The sequence below is a fragment of the Zonotrichia albicollis genome, chromosome 29 (genome assembly GCF_047830755.1).
Source record: "Zonotrichia albicollis isolate bZonAlb1 chromosome 29, bZonAlb1.hap1, whole genome shotgun sequence".
NCBI classification, from domain to species: Eukaryota; Metazoa; Chordata; class Aves; order Passeriformes; family Passerellidae; genus Zonotrichia; species Zonotrichia albicollis.
This window is the reverse complement of record NC_133847.1, coordinates 6,809,992-6,826,128: the sequence shown is the minus strand read 5'-3', so window position 1 is coordinate 6,826,128 and position 16,137 is coordinate 6,809,992. Positions and strand designations below refer to the sequence as shown.

General features: G+C 51.6%; 1 protein-coding gene across 9 annotated transcripts in view; it reads left to right on the top strand.

Annotated features, from left to right (window-relative positions):
• Window positions 1-16,114, top strand: part of LOC141725428 (uncharacterized) — a 32,518-nt gene extending 16,404 nt beyond the window's left edge. For 7 of the 9 annotated variants that reach the window (XR_012577282.1, XR_012577278.1, XR_012577280.1 and 4 more), the window contains 3 exons: window positions 4,765-4,956; window positions 13,815-13,973; window positions 15,220-16,114. Coding sequence is in view for 2 of the 9 variants with exons in the window: in XM_074528953.1 (XP_074385054.1) it covers window positions 4,765-4,956; window positions 13,815-13,899 (277 nt within the window). In the remaining 7 variants the exon portion in view is untranslated. The remainder of the gene's footprint in view (window positions 1-4,764; window positions 4,957-13,814; window positions 13,974-15,219) is intronic. The other 2 variants (XM_074528952.1, XM_074528955.1) reach the window with 2 other exon arrangements.
• The last annotated feature ends 23 nt before the right edge of the window (window positions 16,115-16,137 follow it).

The window sequence follows — 16,137 nt, the reverse complement described above, 5'->3', positions numbered from 1 at the left end:
GGTTTTTTTTTTTTTTTGGCGCTGGAGGCCTGAAAAGGCGGCGGGGAAGGAGGGGAGGGAGGGCCGGGAGGGGAGGGAGCCCCTCCATTAGCTCAGTGCGGAGCCAGAACAGCTGTGAAAGGAGCCCCGGCCTTTTTCCCACGCCCGGAGCAGCGCGGGCAGGGAAGGAGCAGGAGCGCGGCCGGCGGGGTCAGGGCCCGGCAGCGACACACGGGCACGCATACGGAGAGACAGACAGACAGACGGACACACGGACAGACAGACGGACACACGGACAGACAGACACACGGACAGACAGACAGACACACAGACAGACAGACAGATACACACACAGACAGACAGGCGGGGTCAGGGCCCGGCAGCGACACACGGGCACGCACACGGAGAGACAGACGGACGCACGGACAGACAGACAGACAGACAGACACACAGATACACGGACAGACAGGCGGGGTCAGGGCCCGGCAGCGACACACGGGCACACACAGAGAGACAGACAGACGGACACAAGGACAGACACACAGACAGACAGACACACAGACAGACAGACACACACACACAGATACACAGACAGACAGACAGGTGGGGTCAGGGCCCGGCAGTGACACACGGGCACACACACACAGAGACAGACAGACAGACAGACAGACAGACACACACACACAAACCCTCCCCGTGCCACCGGCAGTATGGAAATTCCAAAAAATTCCTCCTTTTTGTGATGATGTAATGGGGAGGATGGAAAATGCAAAAATTTCCCCCTTTTTGTGATGATGTGATGGGGAGGATGGAGGTTTTCACCTCTTGGGGGGTGCTGGGATGAGGGAGATGGAAATTCCAAACATTTCCCCCTTTGCGGGATGATCAGGTGGGGGAGATGGAAATTCCCCCATCTCAGGAGATGTTGAGGTGGGGGAGGATGCAAACTCTGCTGCCGGCACCCAGGGCTGTTTGGAGTTGTTTTTTTTATTTATTTTGTTGGGGGTTTTTGCTGTTGTTGCTTTATTTTCCGTCCCTCCTCGCCCTGTCCCGGCTCTCCCCACACCTGACCGAGGCCGGGCCGGGCGGCGGCGCTCGGGGCTGGGGCCGGGCCCGCAGCAGCTGCAGGAATGAGCCCGGAGCCGCAGATGGGGATTCCTTCCTTCCTTCCTTCCTTCCTTCCTTCCTTCCTTCCTTCCTTCCTTCCTTCCTTCCTTCCTTCCTTCCTTCCTTCCTTCCTTCCTTCCTTCCGCCACTTCCGCCACTTCCGCCACTTCCGCCACTTCCGCCACTTCCGCCACTTCCTTCCGCCACTTCCTTCCTTCCTTCCTTCTTTCCCTCTTTCCCTCTTTTCCTGTTTTCTTCCTTCCCTCTTTTTCCTCCTTCCTTCTTTTCCTGCTTTCCCACTTCCCTGAGCTGTTCCTCTTTCCCTTTTTCCCTCTTTCCTCCTTTCCTCTTTCCTTCTTTTCCTCTTTTCCTCCTTTTCTCTTTCCCGCTTTCCTCTTTTCCTCTTTCCCTCCTTCCTCCTCCTCTCTTTTCCTCCTCCTCCTCCTCCTCCTCCTCCTCCTCCCCCTCGTCTCCGCCGCCGGTCGCTGACACTCCATGGCAGCCCATTCAAAATGCATGCGCTCCCCTTTCCGAGCGCCCCGCTCCTTTTGAACTAAAAGGATTTTCTCAGAGGCTAAGTTCAAATGTACGGCCGTTATTTATTTATCACCCCCGCTATGTATTATTCATTTATTTAAAAATGTATGGCAGCTGGGAGCCCCGTGTTTAATCACCCCACGGATGGCGAGGGCCAGGTGGGGCCGGCCCCTCGCCCCGCCGCTAACCTGGCGCGGCGGCCGCACGGCTGAGCGAGCACGGAGCGAGCCCGGGCGTGCCAGGCTGGGCACGGCCTGCGGGGATGGAGGGATGGAGGGGATGGAGGGGATGGAGGGGATGGAGGGATGGAGGAGATGGAGGGGATGGAGGGTATGGAGGGGATGAGGGGATGGAGAGATGGAGGGGATGGAGAGGATGGAGGGGATGGAGGAGATGGAGGGGATGGAGGGATGGAGGGATGGAGGGGATGGAGGGGATGGAGGGGATGGAGGGGATGGAGGGGATGGAGAGATGGAGGGGATGGAGGGGATGGAAGGGATGTGGGGATGGAGGGGATGGAGGGGATGGAGAGATGGAGGGGATGGAGGAATGGAGGGGATGGAGAGGATGAGGGGATGGAGAGATGGAGGGGATGGAGGAATGGAGGGGATGGAGGGGATGGAGGGATGGAGGGGATGGAGGGGATGGAGGGGATGCAGGGATGGAGGGGATGCGGGGATGGAGAGATGGAGGGGATGGAGAGATGGAGGGGATGGAGGGGATGGTGGGGATGTGGGGATGCAGGGATGGTGGGGATGTGGGGATGGTGGGGATGGTGGGGATGTGGGGATGGTGGGGCTGCGGTACCCTTGCGGGTGAGGAGCTGCGGTGCCCCCCGAGATGGAGGCGATGCCGTGCCCCGGTGGAGCTGCCGTGCCCCCTGTGCATGGGGAGCGGCCGTGGCCCCGGTGGAGCTGCCGTGCCCCCGGAGATGGAGGCGATGCCGTGCCCCCTGTGCGTGAGGAGCGGCCGTGCCCCGGTACCGGTGCCAGGGCTGTTTTCGTCCCCCCGCGCTGCTGTTTGGCCTCGGGGACATTGCCGTGCCACCCAGCACAGCGCAGGGAGGCTGGAAGGGGCTGGCACCGCGCTCTGAGGAGGCAAAAACGGGCAGAAAAGCGAGAAAAGGAGCAAAGGAGCAAACGAGGCCGCGCTTTCCCTCCCGCAGCCCTCGGCGGGAGGAGGAGGGGACGCCCCAGCCCTGCTGGCATCCCGCTGTCCCCGCAGGGCTGACAGGCCCGCCAAGGGTTAAGGATGCCGAGGGTGCCCCCCAGGAGCCCCCGCACCCCGCTCGGCTCGGGACAGCCGCTAATTGAGACACTCGGGCCGCCGCCTCCTGCCGTCCCCCGGGGCCGCGCTGCCTCTGCCCAGGGGGAGCGCATTGTCTGCTCGGGCGGGTTGATGTAATCCCTCGGCCCGAACAATGCCTCCCCACCCCGCTCCGCTTGAAAGGGTATTACCGGCCCAATGAGATAATTACTGCGCGGGCCACCCCAAGCATCCCCTCGGTCCCCGCCGCTCCTCCCGGAGCCGCCCGGCCCGGCCCCGGGATGGGGGTCGGGGTGGGAGCCGCTCGGGGGTCGTGCTGTGCAGGAACCCCGAAAAGCAGCAGGGAAATGGGCTGGGAAAAGGGGGAATGTGGGATCAGGATGGAACCTGCTGGAGGGGCCAATCCTACACAGGAACCCTGGAAAACAGCAGGGAAATGGTCCGGGAAAAGGGGAATGTGGGATCAGGATGGAACCTGCTGGAGAGACTCATCCTACCCTAAAAACCTGCAGGGAAATGTTCTGGGAAAAGGGATGTGGTGTTGGTGTGGCTGAGGAGCTTGTCCTACACACAAATCTGGATCCTAAAAACCTGCAGGGAAATGTTCTGGAAAAGAGAGATGTGGGGTCGGGGTGGAACCACCGAGGGGCTCATCCTACACAGGAACATTAACCCTAAAAACTGACAGGAACGTGTCCTGGAAAGGAGGGATATGGCCTTGGGGTGGAATGTGCTGGAAGGGCTAATCCTACACAGGAACCCTAAAAACCAGCAGGGAAATGTTCTGGATAAAGGGATTTGGGATCAGGATGGAACCTGCTGGAAAGGCCAACCCTACGCTAAAAACCGACAGGGAAATGTCCTGGAAAGAAGGGATGTGGGCTCCGGGTGGAACCACTGAGGGTCTCGTCCCACACAGGAACCTGAACCCCAAAACGCAGCAGGGAAATGCTCTGGGCTCCCGAGGTGTCACCGCCAGGCTGGCGGCTGCTGTCACCTCCAAATGTCCCCGGGAATGCCGGGGAGCTCCTGGGGCAGGGCGGGGATGGAGCAGCCCCTGGTGCGATGGGATTCGGGATTTTCGATGGGATTCGGGATTTTCCCGACGTTCCGACCCCACCGTGACCCCTGGGAGGGTCTGGGCTGGTGCCAGATGTCCCTGCAGGGCCTGGCGGCACACGGGGAGCCCGGCGGGCCGGTTGGAATTCGGGGAAACGCAGTTCCATGTGCTCCTTGAATGTCAGCACTCGCTGAATAACGAAAGTCCAGAATCCCAGAATAATGGAAATCCTGAATCCCAGAATTCCTGAATCTCAGAATCCCAGAATCAGAGAATCCCAAAATCTCTCAATCCCAGAATCCTAAAATCTCAGAATCCCAGAATTTCTGAATCTCTGAATCCCAGAAGTCCAGAAACTCAGAATCCCAGAATAATGGAATCCCTGAATCCCAGATTCCCAGAAATACAGAATTCCAGAATATCAAAATCTCTGAATCCCAGAATCCCAAAAAAATGGAATTCCTGAATCCCAGAATCCCAGAATCCCAAAACCCAAACCCCCAAAATCTCAGAACCCCAGAATCAGAGAATCCCAAAACGTCTGAATCCCAGAATCTCAGAATCCCAGAATCTCAGAATCCCAAAACCCCAGAACCCCAAAATCTCAGAATTCCAGAACCCCAAAATCCCAGAATTATAGAATCCTAGAATCTCTGAATCTCTGAATCCCAGAGTCCCAGAATGTCAGAATCGCCAAATCCCAGAATCCCCAAATCCCAGAATCCCCAAATCCCACATTCCCACAATGCCGGAGTTCGGAGGCGCTCCATCAGGGTGCGGAGCTGACAGGACCCCTCCTATCCCGTTTTCTGCAGGGCAGAGCTCCCGCCTGGCCCCGATCCAGCCCCATCCATCCCCAGGAGCCTCGGGACGATCCCGAATCCCGGAGATCGCGGCCGGAGCAGCCCCGGAGCCGCCGCGGGCCGGGATTTCCTGCCCCGCAATTCCCGCAATTCCCGCAATTCCCGATTTCCCGGGAAAGGCTCCACTTGCCAAGGCCGGATGGGGTAAGTTTGGGGTTTTCCTGCTTTTCCTCCTTTCCTGCAGACCCAGAATTGGGGTTCCCCTGTGGGATCTCCCCCAGGGGTTTGGGGGATCGGAGAGCAGCTGTGAGGCCCCATCCCGACCCTTTTCCCGTTGTTTTGTGGGGAAAAAACCCCAATTTTATCCCCATTTAATTGACATTCCTCTTGGGAAATGTTCAGATCCCTCCCCCTGCCGGAGCTGGTGGAAAACCAGATCGTTTGGGATCCCAAAAATATCGACTTTTCTCCCATTTCCCTTTTAATTTACACCCCAAAATCTCCTCTCCCATCCTTTAATCCCCTTAAATGGGAATTTCCCTCCATTTCCCCTCTGCTTCTCCATCCAATCCCCATGTTCCTGGGGTTTAACCCCTTCCATCCCGATTTTCCTGGTGTTTAACCCTTTCCAACCTGATTTTCCTGGGATTTAACTCTTTCCAACTCGCTTTTCCTGGGATTTAACCATTTCCATCCCGATTTTCCTGTGATGTAACCCCTTCCAATCTGATTTTCCTGGGATTTAACCATTTCCAACCCCATTTTCCTGGTTTTTAACCCCTTCCAGCCCTATCTTCCCGGGGTTTAACCCCTTCCAGCCCTATTTTCCCGTTTTTTAACCCCTTCCATCCCGATTTTCCGTGGTTTCTGGGGTTCCAGCACAGGGCAGGCGCTGGGGATGAGCAGAGCCCGCAGCCTCAGCTCATCCCATCCTCGGGAATCAGTGGAGGGGAAGGAATCCGCATCCCCTCAGGTCCTCCCTCCTCCGAGTTCTTTTTTTATTTTCCCTTTTTTCCCTTCCCCTCTCCACGTGACAGAGCTGTCCAAAACATTAAGGAAAAACAACTTTCACCTTTCCCGGGGTGAGCCTGGCAGCCCGGCCAGGATTTTCCAGCAGGATTTGTTCGTCTCAAGCAAGGGGGATGAGGGAAATAATCCCATTTTTCCCCCAAAATAACGCTAAATGGGGTTGGGTGGAAATGTGGGATCAGCCCTGGAGGTGGGGCTGGGATTTTGCTGTGGGTTCCTCCCATCCCTGGGGACACAAATCCCGAATCTGCCTTTGGGATGGGGATCAGCTCTGTCCCACCAGCCTGGGGACGGATTTGGGAGCCCTCAATACCCCGAAATTTGGAATTTTTTCCCACATTTTTCCATAATTCTCAGCTTTGAACCCTCCAAAGCCCCAATGGGGCTGGAGTTGGGATCCCCAGTTGACGCTGAGAGGCCTCAAAGCCCTGAAATTTGGAATTTTTTCCCACATTTTTCCGTAATTCTCCGCCTTGAACCCTCCAAGGCCACCATGGGTGCCCTCAGCAGCTGCTCGATGCTGGGGCAGGGCCACCTTCATCATCCTCATCATCATCCTCATCATCCTCATCATCCTCGTCATCCTCATCATCCTCATCATCCTCGTCTTTGTCCTTCTGCTTTTCCTCCTCCTCCTCCTCATCCTCCTCCCACTTTTCCTCCTCATTTTCTCCTCTGCCTTCTCCTCACCCTCCTCATCCTCCTCCTGTTTTTCCTCCTCATTCTCCTCTTCCTCCTCATCCTTTTTCTCCTCCTCCTCCCGCTTTTCTTCCTCCTCCTCCTCCTCCTCCTCCTCCTCGCGGGCGGGTTCAGATCCTGGGACTCCATCTGCAGGGCCGGTCCCACGCCCGCCGTGCCCTTTTTATGCAAAGGGGAATTAATTAGATTTGAATATGGTAATTAGGCCATCAGCCCCCCCTGCCCTCCCCTCGGCAGCCGGGGCTCATCACCACATTCCCTTTTCTGCTCTTCCTCCCGGCCTTTCTTCTCAGCCCCTCTCCCTCCCTTCCCTTTTTTCCTCTCTTCTTCCCCATTTTCCCCAATTTCCCCCCTTTTTCCCCGAGTTCCTCCAATTTACCCCCAATTTCCCCTCATTTCCCCCCATTTTTCCCACAATTTCCCCCATTTCCCCCAATTTTTTCCCCATCCCCAAATTTCCCCCAATTTCTGCCATATTTTCCCAATTTCTCCTCTTTTCCCACAATTTCCCCCATTTTTTCCCCAGTTCTTTCCCCAGTTTTCCCCATTTTTGTGTTTTGAGCCTCTCTGATCCTCAAATTCCCAAAAATTCCCCCTTTTTTTTCCCCCCGGCCTTGGATTGGCATTTTTTGGGGATTTCTCCCAGGGTTTTTTGGGGATGGGAAAGGAAAGAATTGAGGATTGGAGGAGATTCCAACACACACAAAAAAAGGATTTTTTTTTCCAACAGGGAATTCAAGTTTTTCAAGAAAATTAAAGGAAAATAAATCACTTTGGGATATTTTTATAAAATTATAGTTTGTAATTTTATATTTATATTTATATTTATTTTCCTTTTTTCCCCCCAACTCCACTCATAAAGCAAACAAAGGAAATTTGGGAAAATTCCAGAAAATCTCCTGGGTTTTTTTTGGGAGAGCTGCTGGTATTGCTTTGTTTGAAATTGGGAATATTTTAAGGGAATATTGGGAAGATTTTAACTGGATTAAATTCCAGGGAGACTTGAAAATTCACCTGGAAATAAGAAATAGGCTGGAATCATAAATATATAAATATATATATAAATGTATAAATGAATAAATATATAGACAATATATTTATAAATATATACTAAATAAATACCTATAAAATTACAAATTATAAAATTACAAAAATATATATGTGTATAACTATATAAATATAAAAATGTAAATAAAATATATAATTATATAAAATTGCAATATATAAAATTATAACAATATATAAATATCTAAAAATGGGATTTTTTTAACCCTGGCTCCTCTGTGGGCAGAGCCAACAGGAGCCGGGGGGGTTGGGATGAATTTTAGGGTTTTGGGGATGAATTTTGGGCCTTTTTGGGATGAATTTTTGGGTTTCAGAACACATGGAATTTCCAGAAGAAAGATCAGGAAATGCCCCCTGAATTCCCAAGGAGGGAAAAAAGGGAAAGGGGGAGAGAAAATATTTCTCTCCGTGGGGCAGGAGGGAAAATAAATCCTAAAAATGTGGAGATAAAGAGGGCAAAAAATCGATGTTTTGGCCTCGCTGTGTCCCCGTTTTCCATCCAGGTGGGCAGAGGAAGGGCCGGGCTGGAAATCTCCAATGGAGCTTTTCCAGGCAGGATTTATTTCTCCTCTCGCCACTTTTAAAATTTTTTTTTTCCCTTTTTTTTTTCCCTGTCTTCCCCACGTGGATTCCCCGCGGCAAAGGAAAACAAGCCAGGATGATTTTTCTTTTTTTTTTTTTTCCCCTTCTTTTGTCTCGGTTTTAATCCAGCCCAGACTCCTCCTTTCCATTCATAATTTTCCTCCATAGCGGAGAAAAAAAAATAGGGAAAAAAATAATATATTTAAATGTATTTTTTAATAAATTAAAAAGGAGAAGGTAAAGGAAGGATGGATGGAGGAGAACCAAGGTGATCCCAGGGGTTCCACCTCCCAGTAATTCCTATGGATTAAAAAAAAACGAAATAAATAAAATAAACATAAAAGAAGCCCTCAGGATTCAGAGAGAGATGGGGAAAAAAAGGGGAAAATGGAAAAAAAAAAAAAGGGCAAATTCAGCTGTAAAGGGGAAATCTCATTCTGGAAAACCCTGGAAATTCGGCTGTAGGGCTGAAATTTCATTTTGGAAAAATGGGGAAATTTGGCTGTAAGGAGGAAATCTCATTTTGGAAAAACAAGGAAATTCTCCTGCAAGGCCAAAATGCCCAAATGTTGAAAAAAAAGAGAGGAAATTCACCTGTAAGGCCGAAATCTCCACATTTTGCAAAATCGAGGAAATTTGGCTGTAGGGTCAAAATCTCATTTTGGAGAAAACAGAGATTCAGCTGTAGGGCAGAAATGTCTGCATTTTGGAAAACCAAGGAAATTCCCTTTAAGGTCAATTCTCCCCATTTTGGACAGCCAAGAAAATTCTCTTTTAGGTTGAATTCCTCCCATTTTGGCAAACCCAGGAAATTCCCTTTAAGGCCAAACTCTCCCCATTTCAGCAAACGAACTTTAAGGCCGAATTCTCCCCATTTTGGCAAACCCAATAAATTCTCTTTAAGTCCAAACTCCCCCATTTTGGCCGACCAAGGACATTCTATTTAAGACCAAATTTCCTCCATTTTGGCAAACCCAGGAAATTTCCTTTCAAGCCGAATTCTCCTATTCTTGCAAACACAGGAATTTCTATTTAGGCCTGAATTTCCCCCATTTTGGTAAACCCAGGAAATTCCCTTTCAGGCCGAATTCTCCTATTCTGGCAAACACAGGAATTTCTCTTTATGCCTGAATTTCCCTCATTTTGGCCAACCCAGGAAATTCCCTTTAAGCCCGAATTTCCCCCATTTTGTCAAACCCAGGAAATTCTCTTTAATCCCGAACTCCCCGTCTTGGGCGCCGCTCTCGGTTCCTTTGTGGGGTCTCTTTGTTCCTTCCCCCCCTCCCCGAGGAGCAAATCAGCGGCGTTTGCATATTCAGAGCAGGTGGGGGCCCAGATGCAGAGCAAATTAGCCACCACCACCACCGCCATCATCATCATCATCATCATCCTCATCAAGGGCTGCTGGGGGCAGGGCTGCTAATTACAGCGCTCAGCGTGCGCGCTCAGCTTTGCCCCACAATTAACCGAGCTCAGCCAAACTGGAGACGAGGTTGGGCCCAGCCGAGGTTCCCCCGGGGTTTTGGGGAGCTCAGGGAGGGTTTTTTGGGGGTTTTGGGGTTTTTTGGGGTTTTTTAGGGTTTTTTCCTGGGTTGGTAATTACAGCGTTCAGCTTGTGCGCTGTTGCGGTTTTCTCCACAATTAACCGAGCTCAGCCAAACTGGAGATGAAGTTGGGCCCAGCCGAGGTTCCCCTGGGGTTTTGGGGAGCTCAGAGAGGGTTTTTTGGGTTTTTTAGGGATTTTTTCCCCAGAGATTGAGGCGGTGCCCCAGCGCCTTGGCCTCGTGGTTAACGCGCCGTTCCCGCCTGGGTTTACCCGGATGTTTCCGGAACGTTCCGTGTCCCTCCCTGTGTCCCTGCCCTGCATGGACAGCGCACGGAGCCTCCAAAGGAGCTCTGCTTTAACGGCTTTTCCCCAAAATCCCGAGGTTTTGGCCTCCCAGCCCCTCCCATCCTGACCCAGGGGGGCGTTGTCACTGCGGGAAGGGCGAGAGGTGACACCGGTGACATTCGGGGGGTGACAGTGGTGACATTTGGGGAGGTGGCACTGGTGACATTTGGGATCCGGGTGTGGCTGGCGCCGCTGCGGGACCGTGCCAGGCAGCGCTTCCCTGGAGGAGCCCCAGGAATGGGAATGGGAATGGGATTGGGAATAGGAATGGGAATGGGATTGGGAATGGAAATGGAAATGGAAAAGGGAATGGGAATGGAAATGGAAATGGGAACGGGAATGGGAATGGGATTGGGAATGGGAAAGGGAATGGAAATGGAAATGGAAATGGGAATGGGAATGGAAATGGAAATGGGAATGGGAATGGGAATGGGAATGGGAATGGAAATGGAAATGGGAACGGGAACGGGATTGGGAATAGGACTAGGAGATGGAATGGGAAGGGGGTGGGATTGGTAGTGGAGATGGGAACAGGAATGAGAACAGGATTGGGGTCGGGAATGGGATTGGGAACAGGGATGGGATCAGGAATGGAAGGGAAATGGAATGGGAACGGGACCAGGAGATGGAACGGAACTGGGATGGGATCAGGAATGGGACTGGGATTGGGGTCGGGGATGGTCTGGAAAAGGGAGTGGGAATGAGACCGGAATGGGGACCAGGAAAGGGACAGGGAAAAGGACAGGGAATGGGATTGGGAATGGGAATGGGAATGGGAATGGGAATGGGATCAGGAAAGGGACAGGAAAGGGACAGGGATGGGACAGGGAATGGGATTGGGAATGGGAATGGGATCAGGAAAGGGACAGGAAGGATCCGGGCGGTTCCCGGTCGGTCGCGGCCCTGCCTGGGGAAGAGGCCGGCCCAGAGCTGGGCTGGGTGCCCCGGGCGCTTCCCGCCGAGGAAGAGGAGGAAAATCCGGGATTCCCTCTGGGAAAAGGCGGGAAATGGCTCGGGATCATCCTCCTCCTCATCCCTCTGTGGGGTGTTTGGGGTCAGGAGACAAAACTCCCACCCAGCCCTGAGGAAAATCCCAGAATCCAGGCCCAGTCCCAATCCCAGTCCCAGTCCCAATCCCAGTCCCAATCCCAGTTCCAGTTCCAGTTCCAGTTCCAGTTCCAGTTCGTCTTTTTTCCGGGAAAAAAACCAAAAACGGAAAAGTGGGATAATCTCCCCACCTGTTTGGTTTTAAATTGGGCTTTGGGTTTTTTTGGGAAAATAGGGGGGAAAAGGGAAAAGAGGGGGGAAAAAAGGGGAAAAGAGAGAACCCCCCCACACCCGCTCGTTTTTAAATAGCTTTTTCTTTTTTTTTTTTTTTTTTTTTGCTAAAATAATGGGGAGAAATCCCAGGATGGGAAAACCTCCCAGGACGGGGGAAAGGCCCGGGCCAGGCCGAGGAGCAGCTGGAACTCTGGAAATGCCATAAATCCCGCGGGGGTCGCGGGCACCGCCGGCCCCATAAATATCCCGGGAGGGGACAAAGCCCCCATTGAGCCCCGGCAGCTGCGGGCACGGCCGCGGGTCAAGGGCGCCGCCGCTCCCGCCCGGGCTCCCCCGCTTAACGCATCCAAATCGCTTTCTGTCACCCCCGGCCCCGGGAAAATATCTGGGCATTTGGTGATTTTGTGGTTGAGGGTTTTAGGGAGATTGGGTGGGGTGAGGGGGTGATGGAGGGGAAACTGAGGCACGGGCATTGAGCCCAAAATGCCTTTCAAATTTATATTTTATTTTACTTTATTTTATTTTATTTTATTTTATTTTCCAATTTTATTTTCTAATTTTTAAAAATGTTATTTTATTTTATATTTTATTACATTTCTGTTATTTATTAATTTTATTATATTTCTATTTATTTTATTTTATTTTATTTTATTTTATTTTATTTAATTATTATTATATTTCATTTACTTATTCGATTGTATTTCATTTATGTATTCCTTTAATATCTTTATTTACTTTTTTATTGGGTTATTTTATTTTATTTACTTACGCTATTGTATTTAATTTACGTATTCATTTTATGTATGTATGTATGTATGTATGTATGTATTTATTTATTTATTTATTTATTTATTTATTTTATTAATTATCATCGGTGGGTTTCCCACTGTGGAAATTCCCTTTAAGCATCCCAAATTTCTCCCATTAACGGGATTTTAAAAAATTTATTTACTTATTTTTATTTATTTATTTAATTTGCTTATTCTATTGCATTTTATTTATGCATTCATTTTATTTATTCATTTATCTATTTAATTTAAATATTTATTTATTTTATTTTTATTTTATTTTATTTTATTTTATTTTATTTTATTTTATTTTATATTTTATTTTATTTTATTTTATTTTATTTTATTAGCATCCGTGGGTTTCCCACCACCAGAAATTCCCTTTCTGGATCCCCAAATTCTTCTCATTAATGGGATTTTTTGGGGGGGTGGGGGGGCGATTCTTGGGAAGCTTTTGGGGGGAATTTGGGGAATTTTCCAGCCTTGGGAGCGGAGATTTGGGAGGGTCGGGATGGGCTCCGGCATTCCCGGGGCTGGGGAGGAAGGGAGGAAGGGCGGCTCCTCCTCCTCCTCCTCCTCGTTTCCCACCTCCCCAGTCCCGCGGGCTGCCGGGAAGGGTGGAATTAATCCCTATGGAAATTTATTTAAATGAATTCCCGCCTGGACACTCAAGCTGTTCGCAGCCAGGCGAGGGGGGAGGGAGTGGAGCCCCCCGGGATCCCAAACCTCCAAATTCCCAAATTCCCCCCTTTTCCTGGGCTTATTCCCGGCTGGAAGTGCTGAGTTCTGCCCCAAATCCACGTTTGGATTTTTGATTTTCCCCAGGGGGTTCTCGGAGAGCAGGGAGGTTCCTGTGGCTCTTGTTGTGCCCTGGAAATATTGGATTTTTTGGGGTTGGTTTCACCCCAAAAACCCCTCGAGTCTTGGTTGTTCCATGAGGGGAATATTGAGGATTTCCAGAGACGGGAAATCCTGGGTTTCCTGCTCGAAATTCCTTGGTTTATTTGTTGGAGTTGCTCTGAAACAGATCCAGCTTTTCCCAGATCAAATGGATCCAAATGAAACAGATCCAAATCAAACAGATCCAAATGAAACAGATCCAAATCAAACAGATCCAAATGAAACAGATCCAAATCAAACACATCCAGCTCTTCCCGTTCCTATCGGGATGGGACAGAGATTTCCTTGGGGTCATGGAGACAGAGTGAGCACCAAAATCCTGGGAATTCTGGAAATCCTGGAATCCCTGGGGGCGTCCTTGGGGCTGGATCCTCCCCTGGCCCTGCATCCCAAAGATCCTGGGAATTGGGGCTGGGGGAACCAGCAGGGACCCCAAAAACAACACCGGCGTTTGTACGTGCAGGGTGCCCTGATTAATTAACCCAGGTGATTAATTAATTAATGAGGGAATTTGGGCTCAGGCCGTGTGGGGCTGTGTGAGGGAGAGGGTGGGATGACGTGGGATAGTGTGGGAGATGGGAATTGGGAACTGGGAATGGGAATGGGAATTGGGAATGGGAATGGGAATGGGAATGGGAACTGGGAACTGGGAATAGGAATTGGGAATGGGAATGGGAACTGGGAATTGAGAATTGGGAATTGGGAGATGGGAATTGAGAACTGGGAGCAGGGACATTCCAGGGGACTGCAAGTGACATCATGTGTGTCCACCCCTGTCCATCCCTGTCCATCCCTGTCCACCCCTGTCCATCCCTGGCCATCCCCAGGCCGCTGTCCGGGCTCCTGGCTGACCACACGCCCTGGCCGGGCCATCGGGCCCCCCTCGGGCCACCAGCAGTGACCAGGACGTGAGTGTGGCCATGAGTGTGGCACTGCCACCGCCTGTCCCCGGTGTCACCTGGAGACCCAGCCCGAGGAGGCGCCAGGTGAGGAACCCCTGGGAGGGGCAAATGTCACCTGTCCCCTTCCTGCTGTCCCCAGGTGTCACCTGTCCCCTTCCCCCTGTCCCAAAGTGTCACCTGTCCCCTTCCTGCTGTCCCAAAGTGTCACCTGTCCCCTTCCCCCTGTCCCCAGGTGTCACCTGCCCCCTTCCCTCAGAATGGGAACAGGTGGGATAGACTGGGGACAGGCTGGGCACAGGTTGGGCACAGGTTGGGGACAGGCTGGGGACAGGCTGGGGACAGGCTGGGCACAGGTTGGGGACAGGCTGGGGACAGGTTGGGGACAGGCTGGGGACAGGGCCAGGTTGCCCCATCCCCATGATCCCCATTCCAGCCCCACAATTCCCTTTTTTCCCCTTTTTTAACCAAATTTCAAGGCAAGCCCACAGCTCCAGCAGGAGAATCTCAGAGTTTGGTGACTCCAGCCCTGTCCCCTCCACAGGGGACAGCTCCAAAATGCCACCAAACCCTTCTGGGTGACAAGAGCCAGGCCAAACCTCGGCAGGGACATCCCCAAAACCCGCGAGCCCTCCCTCCCCCAAATACTGAGCTACCCATTGAATTAACGGTGGGAAAAAAAAAATTAAAATAAATAAATAAAATCAATAAAAGCGCTAAAAGGAGGGAGGAGGGCGCACGGGAGGGGAAGCGTGGCAGTTTGTTATGCTAACCGAGGGGGGCTCCGCTCGGGGGGACGAGTCGGAGAGGTCTGAAGAGCAAGGAGTTCACAGGCCCTCTCCCTTTGTCATGCTAAAAGTGCAACACAGAAAATATACACGGGCAGCTGCTCGATGGAGCGTGAAATACGAGCGATTTCTGCGGGCCCCGGGTAATGCGATGCAGGGCCGGGACAATGCCCGCCCGCCGCCTTTGTGCGCCGCGGGAAACTCGGATTTTATTTTTTTATTTTATTTTATTTTATTTTATTTTATTTTATTTTATTTTATTTTATTTTATTTTATTTATTTTATAATTTTATTTTTATTTTATTTTTTATTTTATTTGTTTTATTTTATTATTTTATTTTATTTTAATTTTCCTTGCAGGGAGGAGGCACAAACGGCAGCAAAGGGAAACTCGGATTTTATTTATTATTTTATTTTATATTTTATTTTATTTTTTATTTTTATTTTATTTTTATTTTATTTTGTTTTATTTTATTTTTATTTTATTTTATTTTATTTTATTTTATTTTATTTATTTATTTAATTTATTATTATTTTCCTTGCAGGGAGAGGGCACAAACGGCCGCGAAGGGACGGAGGCGGGAGCGCCCCGAGCCGGGACGGGCAGCGCGGTCACCCCGGCTGGGATGGAGATGCCGCGGCCACAGGAGCGATCTGGGGACATTTGGGGACATTTGGGGACACTCGGGGGCCGCGCACGGGCCGTGTCCCGCGGCGGGCGCTCCCTTTGCTGATGCTAATGGGGAGCGCTGGAAAATCAGCGCTCAAAGGCGCCTTTGTGTCCCCGGGGTGTGCGAGCATCCATCTTCCACCTTCCCCTCGGGCTCTGCGGCCGAAAGCGGCGCCCTGGGGGCTCCGCGGGCCCTGCGGAGGGGCCCAGTGTCAAATCTGGGGGGATTTTGGGGGGCTCAGAGCGTGGAGGCAGCGAGGGTGATGGAGCAGGAGGATTCCCTGGGTTCCGGCTCATTCTGGGGGGATTTGGGGGATTTTTGGCTCCGCATTCCATCAGTGGAGGGGCTCGTGTGTGGGGCTGCCCAGGGGAGGGGTTTTGGGGTGCCCCGAGCCTCGGGGGATGCTCCGGGCGCGGGCGGAAGCGACATCTAGCGGGAAGCGCATCCCGTCGCCAGGGAGATCGATATCCATGGCAACCCCCGGGAACGGCCCGGGCTGGACCAGGGGCACCGCCGGGCCCGGGGCACCGGGATGGGCCGGGAGGAGGGAACGGCCCGCCGGAGTGCCCGTCCTGGCACGGGAATGGGGGTCATGAAACTGAGATTTGGGTCCTGGCGCTGGGATTTGGGTCCTGGTATTGGGATTTGGGTCCTGGCACCGGGATGTGGGTCCTGGCACGGGGATGTGGGTGATGGCACTGAGATTTCGTTTTATTCCTCATGATGCTGCTCCGCTTTGGTTGCTAATAAATTAAATTAATTTCTCCGAGTCGAGTCTGGTTTGTGTGGGTC